The sequence below is a fragment of the Cupressus sempervirens genome, chromosome 3 (assembly GCF_028749045.1).
Source record: "Cupressus sempervirens isolate cs-2001-9-10 chromosome 3, ASM2874904v1, whole genome shotgun sequence".
NCBI lineage: Eukaryota > Viridiplantae > Streptophyta > Pinopsida > Cupressales > Cupressaceae > Cupressus > Cupressus sempervirens.
Window position 1 is genome coordinate 144650000 of NC_143120.1, and position 25980 is coordinate 144675979.

Here is a 25980-nt window from a genome sequence, read left to right on the forward strand (position 1 = left end):
TGCGAAATTCAGAGATTAGAAAATACCTTCACGCCGTCCTCGTAAACGACCCCAAATCAGACTAAATTGAACTTCAATCACCCCAAGGAAACACAAATTCCCATGTTGGGCCCAGAAATAGAGCCCGGAGTATTTACCTCCAAGATATATCCAACGTCTAGGTGAATCTTCTATTAGAATATATTGAGACCTAGACGTGTTTGCTGTTACACTCCATGGCCAGATTGGTGCTTTCTTGTTGGCATGGCCCACAAGTGTGTCAGAAGGAATTGTGGGTTTGTTAGAGCGGACATTTATACTTGAATGTATTAGCTGGAAACGGCTGAAGGGGAGGAGGAAACAAAGGAGTCAGCCCAAATTGAGATCCAGGTATGAAACTGGGAAAGGATTTCATTGCCCATTTAATTTTTTTAAGGTTTCAGTCTGCAGAATATTCATAACAAGTAAGAGCCGAACATTCTGCTATACGTTTTTTTTTGTATAGTTTATCTACATGTGATTTTTTGGGTTTTTTAAGTGCTGTATGTATATGGGGAAATCAGGGAAAATAGTATGAAAATCTGAGGCAACGCTTAATTTGATCGTTGTTGGAACGGTTGAGATTGTGTATATCAAAATGCAGTCTAAAACGAAAAGGAGAAGTGTTGCAGAAAATGGGGATAGAGGGGAGGAATTAGCATTGGCTTCTGCAATCAGTAATGGGGAGGATTTGGGTCCTATCATTAGACAAGCATTTGAGGTGGGTAAGCCAGAAGCGCTTTTGCATCAACTCAAACAGTTTGGGAAAAGAAAGGAGATTGAAATAGAAGATTTGTGCAAGGTCCATTATGAAGAATTTATCCATGCTGTGGATGAACTTCGTGGGGTTTTGGTAGACGCAGATGAATTGAAAAATGGGCTGGCTGAAGAAAATTACAAGCTCCAAGAGGTGGGTAGTGCCCTCCTCGTTAAACTCGAAGAGCTTCTGGAATCATATGCAGTAAAGAAGAACTTAACCGAGGCAATGCAATCATCCAAAATATGTCAACAAGCCATGGAATTGTGCGTGAAATGTAATCAACATGTAATGAATGATAGCTATTATCCTGCACTGAAGAGTTTAGATTTGATTGAGAGAGATTACTTGCAAAGGATTCCGGTTAGGGCTCTTCGCCAGATGCTTGAGAAAAAAATCCCTGCTATCAAATCACACATTGAGAAAAAAGTGAGCAAGGAATTCAACGATTGGCTTGTGCAGATTAGGATTACTGCTAAGGAAATCGGCCAGTTAGCAATTGGGCAAGCTTCTTCCGCTCGGCAGAGAGAAGAGGAGCTTCGAGGCAGGCAAAGGCAAGCAGAGGAGCAGAGCAGATCAGGTGTTAGGGACTGCGTATATGCTTTAGATACAGAGGATATGGATGAGGATGATTCTCTTTTGAAAATTGATCTTACTCCAGTTTACAGGGCATATCATATACACACTTGCCTTGGTCTCCAAGAACAGTTCCAGGATTATTATTTTAAGAATCGGCAGCTTCAGCTGAATTCAGATTTGCAAATCTCTTCGATGCAGCCCTTCCTTGAATCCCATCAAATTTTCTTTGCACAGATTGCTGGGTTTTTTGTAGTTGAGGATCGTATTCTGAGGACAGCAGGAGGACTGATCTCCCCTATCCAGGTAGAAACGATATGGGACATGGCTGTTGCAAAGATGAGTTCTATTTTGGAGGATCAGTTCTCACGGATGCAGGTTGCGAGCCATCTTCTCCTTATCAAGGATTATGTTACTCTACTTGGTGCAACTTTGAGAAGATATGGCTACCAGGTAGATCCCCTGCTAGATGCTTTGGACAAGAACAGAGACAAATATCACGAGCTTCTTCTAAATGAATGTAGAAAACAGATAAATGATGTTCTGGCGAATGACAAGTATGAGCAGATGGTGATGAAAAAGGAATACGAGTACAATATGAATGTGTTGGCATTCCGTCTGCAGACATCAGACATCATGCCTGCATTCCCCTATATTGCACCATTTTCTGCAACTGTACCTGATTGCTGTCGCATTGTGAGATCATTCATAGAGGATTCGGTCAGTTATCTGTCATATGGTGGTCACATGGACTTCTATGACATTGTGAAGAAGTATCTGGACAAGCTTTTGATCAATGTTTTGAATGAGGCTCTCCTCAAGTTAATAAATATTTCCACACTGGGGGTATCTCATGCTATGCAAATTGCTGCCAATATGACAGTTTTGGAGAGAGCTTGTGATTTTTTTACGCAGCATGCCGCTCATCTTTGTGGCATTCCCATTCGTTTGGCAGAAAGGTCTCAAGCTGCATTGGCTGCTCGATCAGTCTTAAAGAACTCACAAGATGCCGCACATGAGGCAATGCTCAGGCTTGTCAAGTCTAAGGTGGATGAGTTCATGTTGTTGACAGACAACATCAACTGGGTCCCTGATGAAGTTCCACAAAATGGCAACGAGTATTTGAATGAGGTTATAATTTACCTAGAAACTCTAGTGTCTACAGCACAGCAAATCTTACCTTTAGATGCATTGAATAAGGTAGGGAGTGGTGTTTTGAAGCACATATCGGATCGCATTGTGGCTACATTTCTCCAGGACAATGTCAAGCGATTCAACATGACTGCAATCCTTGGTATTGACAGTGATCTGAAAGTGCTAGAGGCCTTTGCTGATGAGAGATTCCACAGTACTGGCTTGAGTGAGCTACAGGGTGCTATAAGTTTGAAGCACTGCTTGGCAGAAGCGCGACAGTTGGTAAATCTTTTATTAAGCAACCAACCGGAGAGCTTCATGAATCCTGTTATAAGGGAGAAACATTACAGTGCTTTGGATTTCAGGAAGGTTGCAATGATTTCTGAGAAATTCAGAGATGCACCTGAAAGGCTTTTTGGAAGTTTGGGGGGTAGAAACTCAAGGCAGAATGCCAAGAAGAAATCTTTGGATACATTAGTCAAGAGATTAAGGGATCTCAATTGACATACTCTTTGGTATGTTTCAACTTTCTAGATATGGCATGCAACCTGCTGTAACATGTATGCTATTATTATTTACTATTTGTGCTCTTGTATCATTAGATTTAACCTAATTAGCACTTTTGTTAAGATTGTTGTAATCATTTGTCTCTTTTCAGAGTGTTTATGTGAAGAACAGAGGTTATTTTTGAGCCAACTAGGATTTTACAATCTCTATGCAAGATGAAATCTATCTAGCCAATCTATATTAAATTCAATAGATTACTTCTTGAGAGTAGATAATGATTTAAGCATTGAAAGAAGCACATATGTATTGGGAAAATACTGCAATGAATACCAGCCAACAGCATGCTAAGAACTAGATAGATAGGTGGATAGAGATTTCAATAACGTCTTTGAAACTAAAACAGTCCATGTGGTGGAAAACAGTGAAGCGTTAAGGCCCTAGCAGGAATCTCTCCGGTCCTGCTTTTGAAGTTTCGTTCTCCTGCAGTGAATTTTGATCAAAAGTTTCCCTCTTTTTAACATTTCCTTTGTCAATTATGGTAAACAATGACCTCCCTTGAAGCTACGATGATATGGTCTTGTTCCACATTCATTTTGGTCGAGTCTAGTTGGTAACAGAGGTGTAGAAATTACATTTTTTTTTTTTAACCAATTTTCTTTTGGAACTTTCCACTTTCTCATCTCACATCAGAGTCCTTGCACACTTGTTACTTGAGCTATGCAAATCATTATATTCCATTTGTTTAGTTTAAGCCCGGTCATAATAATTTTATTAATATTTGAGAAGAGTAGTACATTGCTTATACATATATCATTCATTTAATATCCCCTTAACAAAGCCTAACATCAAACATTAACCCCTACAGTGGTATTGCTCCCCAAACCCTAAACCACCCCAACCATTCCATACAGCCTGTACATCCTTAAAATACCGCTCAACCTGCGGTTTTGCCCTACCCGACAAGATTTGCCATCAGTAGTACCAGTGGCTACATTCAGCCAAAAACCAAAACCGATCTTGCTCCATAGCAGATTTACATTAATGTCACCTTACAGAGCAACACAAAAAGACTGTCACATAAATGTCGATAGACATTCACCAGGCAAACTACCAACTACAAAGCCACCATTCCTCTGCAAACTCAAAATGCAGGTCACCATAATGGCCAAAACAACATCACCAGCAGACCACATACCTATTCCTTTTTACCATTTTTGGTTCCAGCTTTGAATCTCACACGCACTTTCTTTATCTTTTCTGACCACCGTCTTCGCAGTACCACCAGACAAGCCAGATCAGCATCACTTCTCTGCGCTTGTCTCACTTCAAACTCATGGATTTCCTGCTTCAATTTCTGTCATGCCTCCCTGACCTTGGCAGTATAGGCTTCCTTGTTCACCATTCCAGGCCAATGAATGAAGAGGACAATGCCAAATTCCTTCTCCATGTCCAGATATTCAATTTCTTCAGAGACATCAAAACCTACCCCTAAGATTGCCTAGTCAAAAACATGGTCCAGACCCAACAACATGTGGTCTGTCACCAAAACTCTTAGCACCCCTTTCTTCACTTCCATATCTTCGCCAATCTCTAGCACCCAGCGGATTTGGTCGTAATGTCCACATTAATGTGATACCCATGCTTTGCATCCAAACTTCTCGCCTGACAGTTTCAGGTTTGCCTTCAAAACTTTCATGTCTTTGCATCTACACATCTTTCGTAGTCTCCTCAACTTCACTTTCCCAGAAAATGCTTGCTGTTGCCTTTTGTCAACAGAGTAAAATTGGCATCCATCCTTGAGCACTAGAGCCAAGATTCACAGAGACAATTGTGTCTTCTCCAGAAAGCTTTCCAACTTTAAAGCACACTACTCATCATCCTTCCTACTCATGCTTAATCATGCTTAAGCCTAATAATTACCGATTCATCGATTTCTACACATCATTAATGTGCCTTTGAGGGAGCTAAAGCCATCATCATTCAACGCCGTTCAGATTACAAAAATCTTGTAAGCGTACTTCAGCCACTTAAAATGTCACTGCGCATTTTGAAATGACATCTGCCACCATTATTTTCTCTTTTAATATGTGAAATTTTAAACTGCTCAAAATGTTTTAATTCATCCTTGATTCCATTGATATACTTTTCTAGATGCCATGCCTGACATGCTCCAGCTATTATTACCTTCACCACAATAATTGAATCACCTTCTAGGGGCAAATTCCTGACTCCCAATCTTTTTCCCAACCTGATAGCCTGTAAAGCTGCCATTGCCTCCGCTACATTATTCCTACTGTCATTTATCCTTGTAGCTTCTAGACTTAGAATGTTTCCATTGCAGTCCCTGGCTACACATCCTATCCCTAATGGTCCTGGGTTACATCTCTAGAGGCCCCATCAAAATTGATGTTACACCATCCTTCATCCGGGTTAGACCAAGCCACCGTCTCCTTCTCCTTCACGGATGGATGGAATCAACCCTCTCCGTTAACGGGCCCTTTTCCATTTGATTTTTGCTTCTATGTGTTTTACTTTTGGAGGGTAATATTCATAGATGGGATTGCACTGAGCCATATTTTATTGCTTTTTCCTTCTGAGTTGCTTCATCCAGATGCATATTTTAAACTATTTCCACCTGAGCTGCTTTCCCCACATACACATTTTTATCTTTTCTTCCCTCATATAGTTTTTAATCTCTTGATTAGTGACCGAGCATTCATGTGGGTTGATACCCCGGATACTCATTCATAATTTTTTTTATTTCATCCATTTCATTTTCTTTGTTCAATTCCTCTTTCATTACAGCCTTTGGACAGTTGTCCTCCAGCATGTTCTCAATTTTCTCTGTATAGCCTAGGAAACAAATCATAGCTGTTTCTTTTATTGTAGAAATACCTAGTTTCTGCTAGATTTATTTTGTATACGAATGACACTTTAATCGTGGAGTTGCTTGTGATTAAAAGTTTCTGACTTCTCTTCCTTTGTGTCCCATATAGACCTGAGGTACCTTTAACCCAAACTTGTCATCGGTAGATCACCACTACTACCAGCGGATCAAACAAGGCCTTGGTAGTTTTACACTTTCATAAATTAACATCTTGGCACCTATTTTGCAGCAATTATTGACTGGCATAAAGAAATACAAGTTGAGTGGCATATTAACTTTAAAAGTATTCATTGGAGGCATGTAGGGCTCAATTTTTTTTTGTATGTAATAATCTTAAGGATACCATGTTTCATTATTAGCTGTAAGATTTGGTATGGATATAGTCACTGTGATGTCCCCAATTTATGAGTACCCAAATTTTGCGCTTGATTACAATCTTTTATTTAAAACAAGTAGGTTTAGAGATACCTTTTTGCTTTGATTGACATCCTGTAAACAAGCTAGGAATCATTTATAAGCATAATTCATTCTTGAGTTAGAAATAACCTAAATTGAAAATGCAGATCGAATCAATAGATTGCTTGGATCAGATTTAAGATGTCTCAATCATAGAAGTGATAAGGTAGGATGACTTGATGAGGTGTCCTATTGACCCCCTAACATAGGCCTAAGAGTCTATATACCATGCCCCTTGGCCTCATGGCCGGTGCCATCCACATGAGGTGGTGTACCTCATTTAGCGTCTTATCACCATTTCCCTCAGTCTTGTTACTTATTTCGTACCTCAAATGATTGATTATTTTGCTTTTATTCACCATGATAAGGTTATGAGGAACATTCACAATGGAGTGCCTAGATAGTCCTTCCTTCCTAAGACCAAAGGCAGTCCTTTTGTACCCCTTTGGCCCTATGGCATTCCTAAGTCATTTACCTTGGGGGTGTGCTTAGAAGGTGACCTCATTACTGTTTCACCTGGTCCATGAGCCCCTCACTTTCCCTACCATGGCTGATTACAGCGGTCAGAATGTACATATAGTATTTCACACAACAAATCTTATGAGACGATTTCTAGTACTTTTAATTACAGTTGTTTTGTTACTTATGTTTTTGATGTAAAACTTTAGGGGTGGTGTGTGTGGTTGTCTGCTGGTTGTCGGCTGGCTTTTTGCTGGTTGTGCCACTACTGTTGTAAAGGGCCAGCCCCCTAGTTTTGGCTGCTTTTATATCAAAAACAAATCTTATGATAAATATTCCTGAATCGCCAATGCGGTATATTATATCAAAGTATTGCAGATTATTTGTACACGCCTATTTATGTGTCTATATATTAACAATCACATAATATCATAATTCTGAAGTGCATATATAATTCAATATAGTCAAACATAGATTTTTAATGTAATAATGTACCCCACAAAATTCATACCTAGATCGCGGGTCTGAATGCATAATCTGCTTTTATCTTTTATTTCCTGTCCTCTCTCTTAGATGATTCTTGGGAAAGGTGTTTGTCCGTCCTTATATATGTCTTGCCTGATGGAAAAGGGTAGCATTAAAGAGACACATCTCCTTAGATTGCATCTCTTCTCAACTTGAATATGCTAACTAAAATGTAGATCGCACCTCTTTTATATTATTGGTTTGGAGACTCAATTAATTCACTTTTTGTCAATATTCTGTTATTATTAACAAAGGCTCACTAAATAATTGTTAATGTGATTAGTATCCTTGCTGGTTTGTCTTTATCAACTCCTCTTAGTAATATTTCAATTTTTGTTTCTGTTAACTAATTGTTGAAACTGTTAGTTGTATTAGATGTCACTGATCCTTGGCTATTACCAAACTGCTGCCTTTTTTGTCCTTTTTGTAGAAAATTGTCAAGCCTTATATCGAAGACAATTTTCTCTGAGTAACGATATACATATCGGCTGGTTTTTAAAGCTGCAACTGGGGTTTCTGACAGGAGTTATGATAGTCCTCCCCTCCTAAAATTTGCTTGTTCTCAAGTAGTCTTAGATTCAGATGATCAAATATGTTAGTTCCCTACCAAGTTGCATCTTCAGTAGGAAGTCCTTTCCACTTCATGAAGTACTCCTCAATAGTCTTGTTTGTTAGTTTCTTTTCTCATAAATTAAGTATAGTTTATTGTTCCAAGATCAATTTATCTTCATTATCAAGTGGTGGCAACACTGGGCATGGGATGACACGTTGCCCCAACACCTTTACGTTGCTCCAACACCTTTTTGAGGCGAGATACATGAAATACATTGCAGAATTTGCTACTTTGTGGTGGTTTCAGCTTGTAAGCTACTTATCCTATCTTTCTCAATTTTTTATATGCCCATAGAATTGGGGCATAAGTTTCTCTGCTCCACTAGAGTTATGACTGTTTGTATGATTGTAACCTCAAGAAGACCCAATCTCCAATTTGGAATGTCCATTCCATTCTCTTCTTATCAGCATAATTTTTTTATCTGTTCTGTGCTTGGTAGAGGTTGTCCTCAAGTGCATCAATGATATCCATACTTGGCAAATTTGCTGTATTAAATCCCTAGCTCCTGGCACATGACTTTCGGAATGAGTCAAATCTCCAAAAGATGTTGCTGTGCATCCATATAATGCTTGGAAGGGTCTAATTCCTATAGATATTTGGTGGCTAGTTTTATAACAGTACTCTCTCAAATGAAGCCATTTAATCCATGCATTTTGCTGTTCAGTGACATAATTCCTTAAATATCCTTCCAAACATTTGTTAACAATTTCATTTTGTCCATCAGTTTGCGGAAGATAACTAGTGCTGGGAGTTAATTCTGCTCCGGCTAGTTTGAATAGCTCCTGCCAAAGTAGACTAAGAAAACTACTGCCTTGATCACTCACAATGTTCCAGGGTAGTCCTTGCAGTCTGAAAACGTTTTCAAAGAAGACTTCAGCCACTTGGGGGGCTGTAAATTTTGTTGATGTAGCCATGATGTGTGCGTATTTTGTTAACTGATCAATCACCACATAGATGCAATTGTTCCTATACGTCAGGCAGCCCTGTTTTGAAGTCCACATATATGCTCTCCCATTTCTGATTGGGTATGGGGCAATGATTGGAGTTGTCCTACTAGGTATGTGTGCTCCTCTTTGTTTTTTTGACACATTAGGCATTCACTAACATGATTTAACACATGTCCTTCAAGGCCTTTCCATGAAAACCTTTCCCTGATCTGTTTGTAAGTTTTCTAATACCCTTGACGCCCAACTGATGGATTGTCATGGCAGTTCTTCAAAATCTCTTTCACCCTTGAACTAGGCGTGATGTATATTTGGTCCTTATAGAGAATGAGGTCATCTATAGCTTGATATCTCTCATCTTGTATCTTTTTTTTCTATTATATCACTTGAGAATGAGTCCTTAGCATGTTCTGTGGTTATAGATATCTTCCATTGTGTGGATATTGTTGTAACGGAGCCGAGGTGGGGTCTTCATGACAACACATCAGCTACAATGTTGTTCTTGCCCATCATGTATTTGATATCTAAGTCGTATGCGTGGAATCTACTCACCCTTTTTTGTTGTATATTGTTGTCATTTTTTACTATAAATCTTCCACAAATCAAATATTGTCTAAACTTTTTAATGGTGTGCATATTTGTTAGCATCTTCTTTGTTGTAGATTGAGTATGTTCTTTTTATATCCTCGAAATCCCATTTTCAAAGGCTATGGGGTGTTTATTTTGCAAATTTGCATCAACTAAAGCCCCAGTACTTTCTCCTGAAGCATCACAATATGATTTAAAGGGTGAGGAGAAATCTGTTATTGCCAATATAAGCACAAGCTCATCACTTTCTTAAGTGCTTCTTCATTAAAAGTAAATGCTCCTTTCTTGGTTAAATATGTGAGTGGTGTAATTAGTTTTGAGATCTTTTTCTACAAATATTTAGTTGTAATTTCATCTCCCTAAGAGAACCCTTTGAGATAAATGTCTTTGGCTTTGGCCAGCTTCTAATTGCCTCAATTCTTCATCCACTCTTACTCCTAATTACAAGATTTCTTCCAGACCAAACTCGCATTTGGATAATTCAGCATGTAAGGATTTTTTTCTCAAGTATCTCTCATACTTCATCCACATGTTTTAGGTCTTCCATCTAGGTTCTACTATAGATTAGAATATCATAAAAAAAACCAATAAGAACTTTCTTCCCTTCTAAAGATACACTTTATCCAAGATTGAAAAATGGTTGGTGCATTCGTTAGCTCGAATGGGAGGACAAGACACTCAAAATGGCCATAGTGTCTCTTGAAAGCTGTCATTGGTATGTTCTCTTAGTCTGGTTTGGTGATAACTTGATGTTAAGTCAATTTTTGAAAAGTAGATTGCTTTGTAGAGTTCATTAATAAGCTCACTAATGTGGGGAATGCGATATCTATTCTTTATTGGTTTTTAGTTTAATGCCCTACAATTGATGTACACCTCATTCCGCCATCTTGCTTCTTTGAAAGTACCAAGAATGAGGCAAAAGTAGCGGAGCTTGGTTGGATATGCCCCATCTTTAATAATTCTTTAACAATTTTTTTCAATTTCCCCTTTCTGAGGATGATAGTAGTGAGTAGTGACTACGATTTTTCCTCCCTCTTCAAGTTCAAGAGAATGCTCTTATATAATGTCCACAAATTATGACTATCCAAATTTTGCCCTAAATCAAACAATTAGGGTTTATTATCATAACTCAATTAAACTTCTTAAACAACAAGTATGATCAGGTCATTTGTTTGCTAAAATTAATATTAAATCTACCCAACTATAGAAGTGTTACGTTTGGTTGGTTTGATGAGGTGCTCCAAAAACCTCCTACCCTAGGCCCAAGAGCAAATACGTTATTCCCCCTTGGCCTCATGTGGCCTTGCCATACATATGAGGTGGGCTACCTAGTACAGGGCGCCGTCCTCCTCCATCTTACCATTCCTAACTTGCTTCTAATGATCGAACACCCATTCACTATGGTAAGTACTATGAGGAGTATTCATAATAAGGTGGTCCCAAAATTAGGGTTTATTATCATAACTCAGTTAAACTTCTTCAACAACAAATATGATCAAGTCACTTTATTTGCTAAAACTAATATTAAGGTGGCACAACCATAGAAGTGCTATGTTGGGTTGGCTTGATGAGGTGCCTTGGAAACCTCCTACCCTAGGGTGAAGAGTAGATACGTTATTCCCCCTTGGCCTCATGTGGCCCTCTCCATACATCTAAGGTGGGCTACTTAGTGTGGGTCCTATTGCCGTTCTCCTTCATCTTACCATTCCTAACTTGCTTCTAATGATTGAACACCCATTCACTATGGTGAGGAGTATTCATAATAAGGTGCCCCAAAATCTGGTCCTTCATTAGCCCAAAGGCAGTTCATTTTGTTCCCCTTTGGCCCCATGAGGTGGCATGCTTAGAAGGTGGCCTCATCGCTGTTCTCCCAATCATGACTACCATACTTTCCCTACCATGACTACTTACAACAATTAGAAAAAATAAATAACGTTTTGTACATACTTTTTATATATTTACACCAATAATATACTTATTATTACTAAATAAGATAATTATGATATTCACATTTAAGCTATACATGCACACATGTATAGAAATGCCTATATTTATAATTACTCATTATTCATATGCAAATCCCAAATAATAATCATCAAACACTTGTCCAATATTTGTATTCAGATGATACTTATACTAGATATTAATAGTTTGAGGCTATTTCCTTCCTTTTGCATTTTCCTCTTTTTGCTAATGTTGCTTTTCAATGATTTGTCTTACCTTATATATGCTCCTTCTACCCTTTCATTGTGACATGTCTCAATCGTTCATGCCCATTAGTAAAAGAATGGGGGACTTTTTAATCATATTTATCTTCCTAATCAATGCACAAATTTCCATTTTATTTTCTTAAGTGATGGATTATCACACTCCTCTAATTTGTCATTAGTTATTCATATTAATTGCTGCCTAATATTTCTTTGTCTTATCTATTAGATAAATTATGTAGGCTGCCACTTTTAATCACCTAAAATTGGTCTCCTAAACCATGGACCACTAATCTCAATTATTGATCATAATCATTAAAGTCCTAACCAAGAGGCAGTCAATTTCTATCATTTATTTGATTTGATCATCAAGATTGCATAATTCGTCAACATCTGCAAAAACATAAAAAAACACTTAATTCCTAAACATCAACATTAATTTGGCAATTAAGTAAATTCAAATCAATTAATTTAATTAAATGTCCTAGCACATTAATTAAATTGAACCCATTTGCCATTTACACATATAAAAGAATTAATTTGATTAGTATGAATTTAAAATCCAAAATTGAGAAAAATCAATGCACCATCTTATCAATTATTCCAGTGAAACCCAAGGATGCGCACCCAACCCAAAACCTAGGAGTACCCAGTGCGGGGATGTCTCCGGGATGGGTATTTGGCATAGCCAAGTACCCGCATTGCCACCCAAGCATTGCTGCACTGCAGCCGCACTTGCCACATCGCTTAGGTTCTTGGGTGCTTGGGTGCTTCATGCACTCTGTTAAGAGGAACATGCTTAGCTCTACTTGGGTGCTACCTCCACTTTGTGAAGGGGAACAAAGTTACCTCTAATAAAGCAGAGAAGCTTGTTGAACATAGTGTCTTGCATATCGTACATCGCAAGACATGTGTTCAAAGAGAACCTTGCAGCACGATGGGATGTACAGCTAGAGGATCTATCTTAAATTGATGAGGATGAGATTGCATCGGAAAGAGATGTAGGGTTGGTTGGTGTTCCTTTTGCAGAACTTGACCATGAGGAGTCCAGTAGTTCCGGTGATGAGTATTTTGGCTTGGGGGATGATTTTAGGCTTCTCATCACTACATTTTGTCATGATTTTGTACTCATTTTGATATTGATCATTGTTCAAATCATTCATGATGCTACTCATTGTAATCATCTTTATCATTATGATATAAAAAATATTTAATGAAACTAATATAAATCCCATTTGCTGATAATTTGGATTTCTATTTGAATCTTGATATATGAATATTAGTAATGGGTATGTACTATGTTACTATGTTGAATGTACAATGGTTCTAGTTCATGTTGCAATTTTGCTATGTGCAAGTATTTCAATTTGATATGTTATATTGAAACATCATTTCATAGCTAGCATTTCATGTTCTATATGTATATTCCCCCCTGCCATCCCCAAATCGAGGCCCTTTTTTCTCCTGTCCCAATGCCCTCCCATGCTGGTGTTACACTAAATTATTCGCAAAATTTATAAAAACAAGATAAATCAAAGTTTGAATTAAAAAGTTGTGTTGCATAATTGCATAAATTAAAAAAGGAAAAAAAAGTAGTTAACTATGCATAAATCAGAAAAGCAAGCTGACTGAAGAATGCATTTATTGTGAAAAGAGATAAAGCTGATAACTCAACCATGCAGGTCAGATCAATCTGTTATCTCTATATCTTCTAAAAAGACTCAAAAAGCAATTGCTAACTCAGCTTTTACCTCTTAAGGCACTTGATCAACTTGAAGTGCATGCTTTTATCTCAGCTTTAACTCAACTTTGAAATAATCTTGACCGTTCATCTCAATTAATCTCGACCATTCATTCTACCTCGGTTTTCTATAAAAGTAGGATTCCTCTCCTTATTTCTCATGTGCAATTGAAGAGTAATGTTATCACGCCGAGCTCACCTGAGTGAATTTGTGCATCAAAGTTGAAAGTTTACGTAGTATTATCATTCCAGCTTGTTATTGCACAATCATGTCTAGCTTAGAAATCATATTTCCTTCTTAAGTTATCGATTTTGCATCACGATTAATTCATCTTTATTTGCATCAAAAAAATATAAAAACATAGCTTAATCTTGCATCCATTTAAATCCTTCGTTTCAATCACCAACACTTCAATACATCATTACATGCATGATTAGGTTAATCAAATAAGCAAATGAATAAAGCATAAATAACCACACAAATCGATCTATCGCCTCCTATTCAATGTGAGTATAAGTGCTCTTAGATTTTTCAAGCTATTCAATGACTATAGATACCATTGAAACGAAGGATTTAAATGGATGCAAGATTAAACTATGTTTTATATTTATTTGATGCAAATAAAGATAATTATTCTAGATGCAAAATTGACAACCCAAGAAGGAAACATGATTTCTGAGCTAGACATGATATGCAATAACAAGCTAGGGTGATAATACTGTGCAAACTTTCAACTTTGATGCCCAAAATTCATCATGATAACACACTCTTCAATTGCACATGAGAAATAAGTAGAGCAGCCCTGGCTTTATAGAAAACTTAAGTAGAATGAATGGTCAAGATCAATTGAGATGAACAATCAAGATTAATTCAAAGCTGAGATAAAAGCATGCACTTTAAGTTGATCAAATGCTTTAAGAGGTAAAAGCTGAGATAACAATTGCGTTTTGAGTCTTTTTAGAACATAACAAATTGATCTAATCCTGATGGTTGAGTTAACAACTTTATCTCTTTTTCATAATTTATGCATTCTTCAGTTAACATGCTTTTCTAATTTATGCATAGTTAATTGTTTCTTTTCCTTTTTCTGATTTATGCAAGTATGCAACTCAACTTTGATTTATCTCGTTTTTATCAATTTTGAGAATAATTGAGAAGATAATTCATTGTTTTTCTCAATTTTTGGATATTTAATTCAGTTTAATCCAAATTAATCAAATTAATTCTTTTTGTGTAAATGACAAATAGGTTCAATTTAATTAATGTGCTAGGACATTTAATTAAATAAATTGATTTTTGATGATTTTGCAGATGTTGATGAATTGTGCAATTCTGATGATCAGATCTAATTAATGATAGAAATTAATTGGCTTTTGGGTTAGGACTTTTTATGATTATGATCAATATTTTAGATTATGCATCCATGGGTTAGGAGACTAATTTTAGGTGATTACACTACTTATCGATGAATACTCTATTGAGTCATCACAACATACTGTTGTCTCTCGATTGTTATTATATCAAAATATCTTCTTAGACGAGAGTATATACATCAATAATGTACTAATATGGTTGATTGGTAAAACATATTTTCTCGTTTGGCTCCATTGATATTCCTTCCAAGTGCGACAATATACTTGTTTCTACTGTTTTGTTTTGATCACTTAATCACTCATAGGATGAGATTGCGAGGTCCTATCGTGGCAAGACAATTTCATCCTTTATTTGACTGGCTCATTCGATATGGGGGGTCATGACATCAAAACCTCTCTTTGGGCAAAGTCTTGGAGGGATATCACCAAAAACCTTGTATGTTTGCTCAATAGAGGTTGTATGCCAATGTGGATGGATTTCCTTTGGTAGAGGACTTGTCTAGGACTAAGCATTTGGGTGACCCATTCAACTTGTCCATGGTTAAGGATCTTTTCCTTTCTTTTACTTGAAATTACCGTCGGAGAGCAATTGAATACTCTGTGTAAGGTTACTTTCTTCCCATTGTGCATAAAGCATAGCTCCAATTTTGGAAGGTCAAATATAAATATCCCAAGGAATATTATTATGGATGCCCAAGATCACATTGGTGTCTCCCATATTTACAATGTAATTTTTTTTGTTGATTGGGTGTTTTCCTAGGGTGATGCTTAGTTGAGGAATTATTCTCTTACACAAAGTGGTAGACCTGAAAGTTACTTGGAAACCCTTAAAGTCTTCAATTTTCAATCTTAATCTTGTGGTCAATCCTTCGTCAATGGTTTTGTGGGTTGCACCACTATCCACAAGGGCTGTTACCTTTTTCTCCTTTATGCCAGCTCAGATTTTGAAGGGATTGTGCTTGGATGCTTTTAAGTTTCATGCCAAAGTTCTGCCTTCTTTGCTCTTATCTTCGTTTTTTGTTCCTTTGCTTGGGCTCTCTTCATTCCTTTCATGTATTACTTTAATTTTGTGTGCTCAACCTTTCCCCTTACATAAATGTCCCATCTCCCATTCTTCTCCTCATGTGAAGCATACCCCATTCCTGTTCTTATATGCGCTTTGGCCTCCACATATCTTTGTACCAATGACATGGCTTTTCTTCTTGGTCACACTTGTGTCCTTGTTTACATCTCTTTTTGCAATCAAAGCAAAAACCCTCTTGGTCATTTTTAGGTAGGAACGCCCTTTTGTGCCCATCCTTCTAATGAACATGTTTATCTTTTGATGGTCTTTTCCTAGAGTGATTTCTTTCCTTTTTTTTTGCGTGACATCAAGTTGAGTAGCTCTAAGGATTTTGTCTCTAAAAGGACATAACAAATAAGATCAAATTATAAATTCAAACCTCTGATCATGGTATGCATATTGTGTGGCACATTTATTACATAAATAAAAGATCTATTTGTGACTATCTTTATTGAATTATATATGCAGTTCAGGATTATGATCTTATTTGATTGTTCATCTATAGATACATAGAGATGTGTATAGATAATCTATATAACTCTGATTAATATTGTATTGGCGATTGAGGACTATTTTATTGTAGGATTAGTTTTGTGAAATACTATTTGTACATTTTGATTGTTTCAATCATCCATCGTAGGGAAAATGAGGGGATCATAGATTGGGGGAAACACATCCAATACAATAAAGCATATGCACTACGTTCTCTAGAGGTAAAAGGTGATAAAGTGATAAGTGCACTAAAAGTGTAGTCAACACATAAAAGTGGAATTTGATAACATGATAACACTATCTAAAGTGTAAATGCTCCTAAAAGCTCCTCTGTGGTCCTTAAGTAAACTTAAATAATATGTAAGTCTATGTCCTAGAAGAGTGACTTGGTACAAAAACACACCAAAATGCCCCCTTAAGTGCAACATAGGGAGAACGTATACAAACAATGCAAGATGGGTCTTGACAACTAGGCCATGTTAGGTACCCTATATACAAATACATTGCAGTCTTTCACAAAGGGAGAGGAGTTGACCTAGGGCAAACAAACTCCTCCCCAAAAGAGAGATGAAGATACAAAAATACTCTTAAAAAAGAATGAGAAGGACAAAACCTCATGTGAGGAAGAATTCCCCCCATAAGAGAGAATGGAGAAGTCAGGAAACCCCCTTTGAATAAACATCTTGCACCCCCATGAGAGCTCGTGACTGACGATACTTACTTTTAGTGAAGGTTTTGGTGAAAATGTTTGAAACTTGTTCTACTGTAGGATAACATCACAATTCAATGACTTGCTCTTGCATCAACTCCTTGGTGTAGTGCATGTGGATCTCAATGTGTTTGGTCATCTCTTGGTGAGCTGTGTTCTTCAAGATTAGAGTGGCACTCTGATTTCACAGTGTATGATTTTTGTTTGTGGAATAGTGAAGTCAAATTTTGTGAGAATATCTAAAGCCAAATAGCTTTAGTAGCAGTATTAATAGCTCCTTGATACTTGGCCTCAATCAAAGGGAGAGAAATAGATTGTCACTTCTTACTTTGCCAATAAATGGGGTTGGAACCAAGATGAAAATTGTAGCTGGAAGTGGACTTTTGATCATCAAGAACGCTAGAACAATCTGAGTACATAGAACCAACCAATTCAAGTTTTGCATGTGCTACATAGTGAATCCCATAGTGATGTGTACCCTGGATATAATGCAAGATGCGTTTGACAACCTTCCAATGAAGCTCATGTGGTTCTTTTACAAAGTGTGAAACAAAGTCAATTGCAAAGGAAATGTCAGGGTGTGTGAGAGTCAAGTAGACAAGGCTCCCAACAAGTTGACAATATGTGGCATCAACAAGTGAAGTGGAACACTTAGTCTCAAGCTTGACTCCTAAAAGAAAGGGACTTGGGGCATGCTTACAATCAACTATGCAAAACTGATATAGAAGATCAATATCATGCTTGGGATGAGCAAGTGTGGTATCAAAAGAAGACTAAGTGATCTCAATGCTGAGAAAGTAGTGCAAATGACCCAAGTTAGTCTAGCAAATTTGTTCTACAAAGAAGGTTTGACACTACCAATGATAGAAGATGTACTCCTTGTTATGATCAAGTCATCAATGTAGAGCACAATAAGTAAATTGTTGCAAAATGTAGACATTCAAGTATGAATGACACTTGGGGAGTCCTGCTGAGAGAAGTAAGGAGTCCATCTTAGCATACCAAGGTCAAGGGGCCTATTTGAGGCAACAAATATACTTCCTCAATTGGGCAATCGAAGAAGAATCTTGGATGAATTGCTATGCCAACCCCATGTAAATCTCCTCATGAAGATCCTCGCGAAGGAATGCACTTCACATCCATTTGATGTACAACCCAACCATGACTTGCAACAATGGCAAGTGTCAAGCAAATGGAGTTCATCTTAGTAATGGTGAGAAAGGTTTCTTTGTAGTGAATAATAAGATCTTGCAAGAAACCTTTTTCCACAAGTTGATCTTTGTACTTGCCCATTGTTCCATCCACTGCATACTTGGTCTAATCGAGCCACGTACGTTAGACCATCTTTCTCCCCTTTAGGAAGAGGAACTATGTCTCATGTGTGGTCCCTCATCAAGGAACTATTTGCTGCCTCCATTGTTGAATCCCTTTTAGGAACTACTAATGCTTCCTTAGAGGACTATAGATTGGAAGGTGTATCGATGTAAACTTGTGGAAGATGCTATTAGTATGACAGAGTCCTTCGAGTGTTTGAAGGATCCCCAACTAGGGTGCTTGCTGACTCAAGTGTCTATCGAGCCCAACGAGGTCATGATGTAGATGGGGATGAAGGACTAGTATCCTAAAAGTTCTTATGTGAACTCTATGAAGGTGTGAATGAATTTATGAGTAGACGAGATAGAATCATTTGAGTCACTATCATCAATTTCCATTATGGATGATGTACAATGAGGATTAGAGGCCAAGGAGAGCTTTCCTTAAAGTGAACACTTCTCACAATAACTCACGTGTCTTAGGATATGAGAGCCAATACCCTTGATGCCATTAGGATATCCAACAAAGATGGAGGTTCCATGGCCTTGTGCTTCTCTTCAGGAATGCGTACCCAAGTTGGGCAACCAAAAACTCTAAAGCTTTTGGCAATCAATTTTTTGCCACACCAAGCCTCAAAAGGAATCATACCCTTCAATGCCTTGTGGAGAATCAAAATTGTAAAATTGATGGCCTCAGCCCAAATGTCAGACCAAGATAAGAATCATGTATCATGTAGCTAGCCATTTCCTTAAGGGTCCTATTTTTTCTTTTGACAACACCATCCTGCTGAGGGGTGTATGAAATAGATCAATTCTTGCAAGAGTGTAAAAGTTCATGTATTCTCTATCATTGTGAGGAAAACCTTGACTTGCTTGATTGCTTTTGTGCGTCAGTTTTGAAGACTTGAAACTTGTGAAAGATTTCATTCTTGTGCTGAAGAAAATGGACTCAAGTGAAGTAGTCGCCATCAATGAAGGTAAGAACATAGTGAGCCTTGTTGAAGAGCAATACTAGAAAAGGGCCAAGAAGATGACTATGAACCATTCAAAGAACTTTTGAAGCTCTCCAAGACTTCCCTTTGTCAAACTTTTTTTCGGAATACTTACCCATGGCACAACCTAGACATACACCTTTTGAAAAGTTGTTTTGAGGGAGATTCAGAACCATTTCTTGTAAGCTAAGTTGTTGAATATAGCGGTAGTTAAGATGCCCAAAGGACTCATGTCAAAGCTTACTCTTTGAATTTAATTGAATGAGCAATGTTGTAGAAGGTTGTTGAGGTACAAAGTGGGAGAATGATCAAAATTGACTATCATGATTAGCTTGCCCTATTGTACCTAAGGCATCAACATGAAGTTCTTTGATCACAAATATATTAGGTAAAAAAAATTCAACTTTCTTTCCATGTCCAAGGTGAGTGACCTGGTAGACAAAGAATTTCAAGATCTACACTTAAGGTGGGCACCATAGATAGGTAACAAAATCTTGAATGTCCAACTTTGTCTAATTGCCTGAAGGACATAGTAGGTTAAATAGGGGGCATTCTTATTGTTACATCCCAATTTTAAACCTAATGTTCATATAGCCGTTGTGGTTCACATAAAGTCAGTTGACACTTAAATTTGTTATAATCCTGTGAAATGGTAAGATGGTTAGTCGTTGTAATTTCATATGAAGATAACATGCTAGTTGATTGTTTATCGTGAATTAGTGGAATTGAAAAAGTGGTTAGCTATTATGATTAATAACTTGTTATGGTAATATGATTTAACTGCGGAAAACTTCCTCGTAGGCACGTCAAAGGGGTGGAAGCATTGTCAGAAAAGAATTGGGCACAGGAGCATCCTCATCATTGGACAAATGGGTATGAATCGTGAATCACTAAGGTTGAGGTCCTAGCGACTGCATAACAAGAAACACACATTAGATATGCATGAGTTATTAAATAAACAATTTAAAACAAACTAACTTAATTAAAATATATTGCGTACTTCAAAGGTTTTGATTGATCTTTCACCATATCATTATAATATATACCTATGTACATACACAGATATAAAATAAAGTGACACCATAATAATATTTTCTTTATAATAAAATGATGCCACCTCACAAATATATCTACATGCATGTAGATAGATATAAACCATAATTATTTTCGATTTATAACCTTCAAATCTTCTTCCATCTTTTTATTCTTTTTCTTGCTTGAAACCGATTGAACACTTGGCACATTTATTTGGCGTGAGCCAAAACATTTATTTTATGTTACGGCTTCTTGGAAGCCAAAGAGGCATATTATCTCTTTTTATTAAGAAGTCAAGAGAGGCGGAATACATTCATTTCTCTTCCATCACCCGACTTCCCTATTCAAGTGTCCAACTTCCTTGTTTTTCACCCGACTCTTTCATATTACCCGACCACATTTTTCTTAGCATTCGATACCTCTGCAGTTACCATCTAATAACCACTGCATTGTTTACGCTTCCACGATTTCCTTGTTATAATTAAGTTCTACTGAAATCATGAGCAGCATTCATATTGGAGATTAGCGTTCAAGATCTCTCCTGTAAAGAGTGAGGCGGATTGATTAAACGTCCAACAAGACTTCATCTTCTTTCCAAATTATATCAAGTTATGTGGTTAACTGAAACCCAAAGATTGCAATATGTTTTCCTTATCAGTGGTTACTGCATTCTAATTATATAGCAGTAAGCTACAATTTATATCACGATACAAATCATTTGCTTAAATATCGTTAGATAGACCATTTCTAAGGTAGAGCTGTTTATGATAAATAAAAACCAAGTATCCATGATATGATATCATATTTTATTTTTACCATTGAAAGTCGAAATCAAATGATATTTATTCTGCAAGTCTTAAAGATTACATTTCTCAGAATCATAGATTATGATGAGCTGGAAACATATAATATTCTTATATCAATTGAGGATCAACACAAAGAGCTGGTTGCTCTGAGATTCAATCACCTGGGACTCATTCGACAGTATAGCTAAGGAAAAGGGTGAAGAGGTGAGAGAAAAGAATCTGCAATAACAAGAAACAGAAGCAGATGTGACATAACAATGTTTATCATTTTAAAAATGAATCAATTAATAGCTCATGCATGATCATGTTTATTGTTTTTCTCTTGTTGTCAATTCAAGTGGTGAGATTAGATACCAGGATGCTCAGTGGTTGATAAGCTGTTCCATGTCTATTTCGGGTAGGAAGGGCCTTTCTAGTTAAAGAAAGTGTGAGATAAGTTTGAGGTCCATAGTTGGGAGGTTAAGCCCTTGACGATGTTTCCCCTCTCCATGAGATGTCAGGACGTGCATCAGATAAAGATAAGTTGAACATTCAAACATTTATGGGTAACATGTATTTTACTTTTGTGATGTTTATTCAAGTAAGAAGATAAAATGGAATTATTATATATCATCATTTTAGATATTTTCCTTTATTGAAAGCAACCTTTCTTGTCAATATAATTTGTAACCAGTTAGATCGGTTGATCTTCCAATTGAATATGGAATATATCTATAGGATTGTTATTTCTATCTTTCATTTATAAGAATAATGATTATGAGCATAGATGGAAAACTCGCCAAGTACTCGGCGAGTTTTAAAAACTCGCCGAGTTTCCTAGCTCGGCGAGTTTTTAACTAGTTAACTCGCCGATTTAAAAACTCGGCAATCTGGTAACTCGGCGAGTAGTCGGCAAAAACACGGCGAGTTTTTCCTAAAAACTCGCGATTTACTGGTGAATGCGGCCTGTGACGGATTTAAGCGGCAGTGAGTGTTTTTTCTCATTCTTTCTTGTATTTGCATTGTTTAGAACCTTGAGTAGTGAAGAGAAGAAGGTTTGGAGGCATTCTTGGCTGATTGCAAGTGATTCAAGGCGGATTTGAGTGGATTGTAGAGGATTCTAACCGATTTTAGAAGACAAATTTCTTTCCAGGTATGTTTATCTTATCATAGTTTGAAAACTTTTTATAGTTTTATAACAAATGTTCTTTTGTTTTTGTTGTTTTTTGTAAATGTTTTCAAATCATTTAAAATCGTTTTGAATCATTTGAAACCCTAGCTTCTAAGGATATGGTTGAAGTTTGTTGTTTGCTAAGGATATGGTTCAAGTTTGAAGTTTGAATCATTTGAAACCCTAGCTTCTAAGTTCTAACTTTGTTTATTCATTTCTCTATATATTTATGTGTAGGGCAGCGGTCAACCATTAAAAAAATGACAAACCCACAAGAAGAGTGGCCACAAACACCATGCCCATCTGGATATATAGGCACTCGGCCTAAAAATGCAAGAGATAAGGCATGGCGGTATGCCTATGAAGCTCCAAATCCAAATGATATTGGGAAGGTGATATGCATTCCCTGTGAGAGAATTATTTCTGGAGGCATAAACCGCCTCAAATACCACCTTGCAGGCATAAAGAAACATGACTCAAATCCTTGTCTCAAGGTAACTGATGAAGAAAAAAGATTCATCCATGCCCTACTTGCAGCTGCTGAAGAGAAAAAATTGAATAGGGAGAGGGCAAAAATAGCTATGAGGGCAGCCATAGCTGAATCTGAAGGAGCTCCTTTTGATATGCAAGAGGAAGAAGCACTTGAGAACATACCGGGATCTCTTCGTGGCCCACGGATCCGCAAACAAAATTTCTCTTTTACCGGTTCCACTTCTTCTACATCTCCTACTTCTTCATCATCACCATCTAGATCCCCATCAGGGATAGGTGGTTATTTTGTGCCCAGGAACACACCTGGAGCATAGCCATCATTAGAGGGCACTGCATGGTTTAAGGAGGTGCATGAGCAAACTGATATTGCAGCAGCTGATTTTTGGTTTTTTAACAATATCTCAATGAATGCCACTGATAGTCCCTATTGGGTCAATATGGTGAATGCAATAACAATATCAGGCAAAGAGTACAAGCCGCCTAATCGCAAGGATATGAGTGGAAGGTTAGTATTTTACTATTTAGTAATTGTAAATAATTGAGATTCACTTTAGTTCATTGTTATATTTTAAATCTTAATTGTTATAACTTATTTCCTAATTTTTTACTAACACTTACACTTTATTTAATATTACACTTAAATTTTGTAGGTTGCTTGACAAAGCGGTTGGTAGGGCAAGATTGTTGATAGAAGACCAAAAGAAAGAGTGGAAGAAGTATGGCTGCACCATTTTATCTGATGGGTGGACAAATGGAAGAAGTAGAACCATTATTAACTTCTTGATTGCTTGCAAAGATGATGTGGTGTTTTCGAAATCTGTCGATGCCTCCAACAAAGTGAAAAATGCAGCCACATTGGCTTTAATGTTGGAGAATGTTGTCATGGAGGTGGGAATAGAGAATGTGGTGCAAATAATCACAGATAATGCAGCAGCATATGTGGCAGCAGGTAGATTTAATTTTTTATATTTGAATCAATATGAATCATGAATGTAATGCTATGGTATTATTCAATTTAGATTTGATGTAATTTGTAAATACTAAATATGGAAAGTTTGTTACTGATTATTGATTTTTTGCTAATCTTTTAGGTAGCTTTTAGGTAGAATCCTCCAAGAGAGGCATCCCACACTTTTTTGGTCACCTTGTGCAGCACATGTCCTTGACCTTCTTTTGGAGGACATAGGAAAACTTGATTGGGTGAGTCCAGTTGTGGAAGATGCTAGGCGAGTCACGAAATATATCTATAATCACCCATGGGTTCTCAGTTTGATGAGAAAAGCCACTAAATGCAAATATTTGATGAGACCTGCTATGACAAGGTTTGCAACGGTCTTCTTGACGTTGCAAAGTATTCTTGACCACATATTAGCTTTGAAGCAAATGTTTGTGTGTGCTGATTGGGTTGCTTCACCTTACTCAAAGAAGCCCGAAGGAGAAGCTGTGGCACGAATAGTCTTTGATGATAGCTTTTTTGCAAAGGCTAAGGAGATTGTGGAGGTAACTTCATTATATTTTTAGTTTATTCAAGTTTCATTTTCAATTCATAACTTACTATGTTATTAACTAATTTGTATTTTTCAAATTTCAAATGTAGATGTCTCTGCCCCTGGTTCTAGTGTTGCGCACATGTGATGGGCAACAATCCCCAATGGGAGGTCTTTATGAGGCCATGGATAGGGCGAAAGAGGCTATTAGAAGTTACTATTACGGGGACAGTCTCAGATTTGACCCCATTTGGGAAATAATTGATAGGAGGTGGAACAATATGCTCTACCAACCTATTCATGCAGCAGGCTACTTCCTCAATCCCAAATTCAGGTACTATGATAATTGATTGTCCTTGAAGTTGGGATTTTAATAAGTCTTTATTTTACTTTACTTTTTAAGGTTGTGTAGTAAGACTTGATATCATTTTCTATTTGTTTTAGGGCTGATGATTCCTACTCAGATCCTAATGGAGAGGTCATGGAAGGTCTCTCTAAATGCATTGAGAGAATGATATCAAGTGAAGAGGAGAGAGACCTTATTGTGACCGAACAACAAATCTATGTGGAATCAAGGGGTCCTTTGTTCTCTTCTATGCTAGCAAAGAGAGCAAGATCTACTCAAGCACCAGGTAAAGCGTCAAACTTTAAAACTTTTGCTAATTGATAAGTTGTGCTTCTGATTTTGTTTTTTATTGCTTTATAACTTTTTAAATTTTGTTTTGCAGATGCTTGGTGGGCAAGTTGGGGTGGCAATACCCCCAATTTAAGGAAATTTGCTCTCAGAGTCCTATCCCAACCTTGTAGCTCATCCCATTGTGAGCGCAATTGTAGCTTATTTGAGTCCATCCATACAAAGAAAAGAAACAGAATGACTCAAAAACGGCTTAATGACCTTGTTTATGTGCACTATAATCTTAAGTTGCGCATAAAAAAGTCACAGCTCTTAGAACTACTTGGTCCGCTTGATCTAGATGAGATAGATCCTTATTCTGATTGGACAGCACAGGAGCCAAGTCCATTTTTTACACCAGATGAGATCGCTGATTTGGAGAGGCAGGCCATGGAGGGGGAGGTTGACACTGATTTTCAGTTCACTATGGATGACATTGAGGATGAGGACGAGGATGATGATGATTCAGGCGAGGATCAGACATTACCATTAGGAGGAGATGCATCCTCTTCTAGGATGCCGAGCCAGTTAGTAAGGACGTCGAGCGAGGGGGCACAGCCACAAAGTTCATAGTCACGCATCTCACGCCCTATCCCAGTGCGGGGCACTTCTTCTAGGACTAGACCCCCTCGCTTTCCTGCTAGTGCAAGTGGAAAGAGGAAGATGTGATTGGCATTGTCACATTGTATTGATGTATTTAGACTTTTAGTATTTACTTCTAGTTTGACAGATTGAAACTATTTAGTAATTTACTATTTTGCTTCCTACCATGAGCATTCTGCATGAGAATGCAATTTTGTACACATTATGCATTTATATATATCTAAACTTTGTTTCTTTCTTTTGTATTGTTTTTAATTAACTTATTAGATGCATCTTCTCATTAAATTTTGCAAAATAAATGTATTTTTAATTAAATTTCAGCGGTTTTTTAGGTTCCCGAGTTTTTCCCGAGTTTTTTTTTTAAATCGCCGAGTTTTTC

General features: G+C 37.2%; 2 protein-coding genes across 4 annotated transcripts in view; both read left to right on the forward strand.

The window, feature by feature from the left end:
* Nucleotides 1–208: 208 nt before the first annotated feature.
* The window catches only part of SEC15A (exocyst complex component sec15A), a 44619-nt gene continuing 18847 nt past the window's right edge, over nt 209–25980 (forward strand). Inside the window, exons 1-2 of one of the 3 annotated variants that reach the window (XM_089818715.1) lie at nt 209–369; nt 543–3000. In XM_089818715.1, coding sequence (XP_089674841.1) covers nt 617–2989 — 2373 coding nt within the window. In that variant the 5' untranslated portion in view covers nt 209–369; nt 543–616 and the 3' untranslated portion in view covers nt 2990–3000. Of the gene's footprint in view, nt 370–542; nt 3046–25980 lie in introns of all 3 variants that reach the window. The other 2 variants (XR_016362010.1, XR_016362009.1) reach the window with 2 other exon arrangements.
* Nucleotides 23227–25839, forward strand: LOC149565164 (uncharacterized). Its single transcript, XM_089818714.1, has 6 exons — nt 23227–23343; nt 23489–23787; nt 23941–24338; nt 24436–24659; nt 24770–24957; nt 25054–25839. The coding sequence occupies exons 1-6, from the start codon at nt 23243–23245 to the stop codon at nt 25569–25571; spliced, it is 1728 nt and encodes a 575-aa protein (XP_089674840.1). The 5' UTR covers nt 23227–23242; the 3' UTR covers nt 25572–25839.

What these genes read in the sequence shown, in the direction of transcription:
- LOC149565164 (XM_089818714.1), top strand. Translation starts at nt 23,243, where the DNA reads ATGAATGCCACTGATAGTCCCTATTGGGTCAATATGGTGAATGCAATA. An exon ending in CGCAAGGATATGAGTGGAAG is followed by an intron (nt 23,344 to 23,488) that starts GTTAGTATTTTA and finishes TAAATTTTGTAG; the next exon opens with GTTGCTTGACAAAGCGGTTG. An exon ending in AGCAGCATATGTGGCAGCAG is followed by an intron (nt 23,788 to 23,940) that starts GTAGATTTAATT and finishes GGTAGCTTTTAG; the next exon opens with GTAGAATCCTCCAAGAGAGG.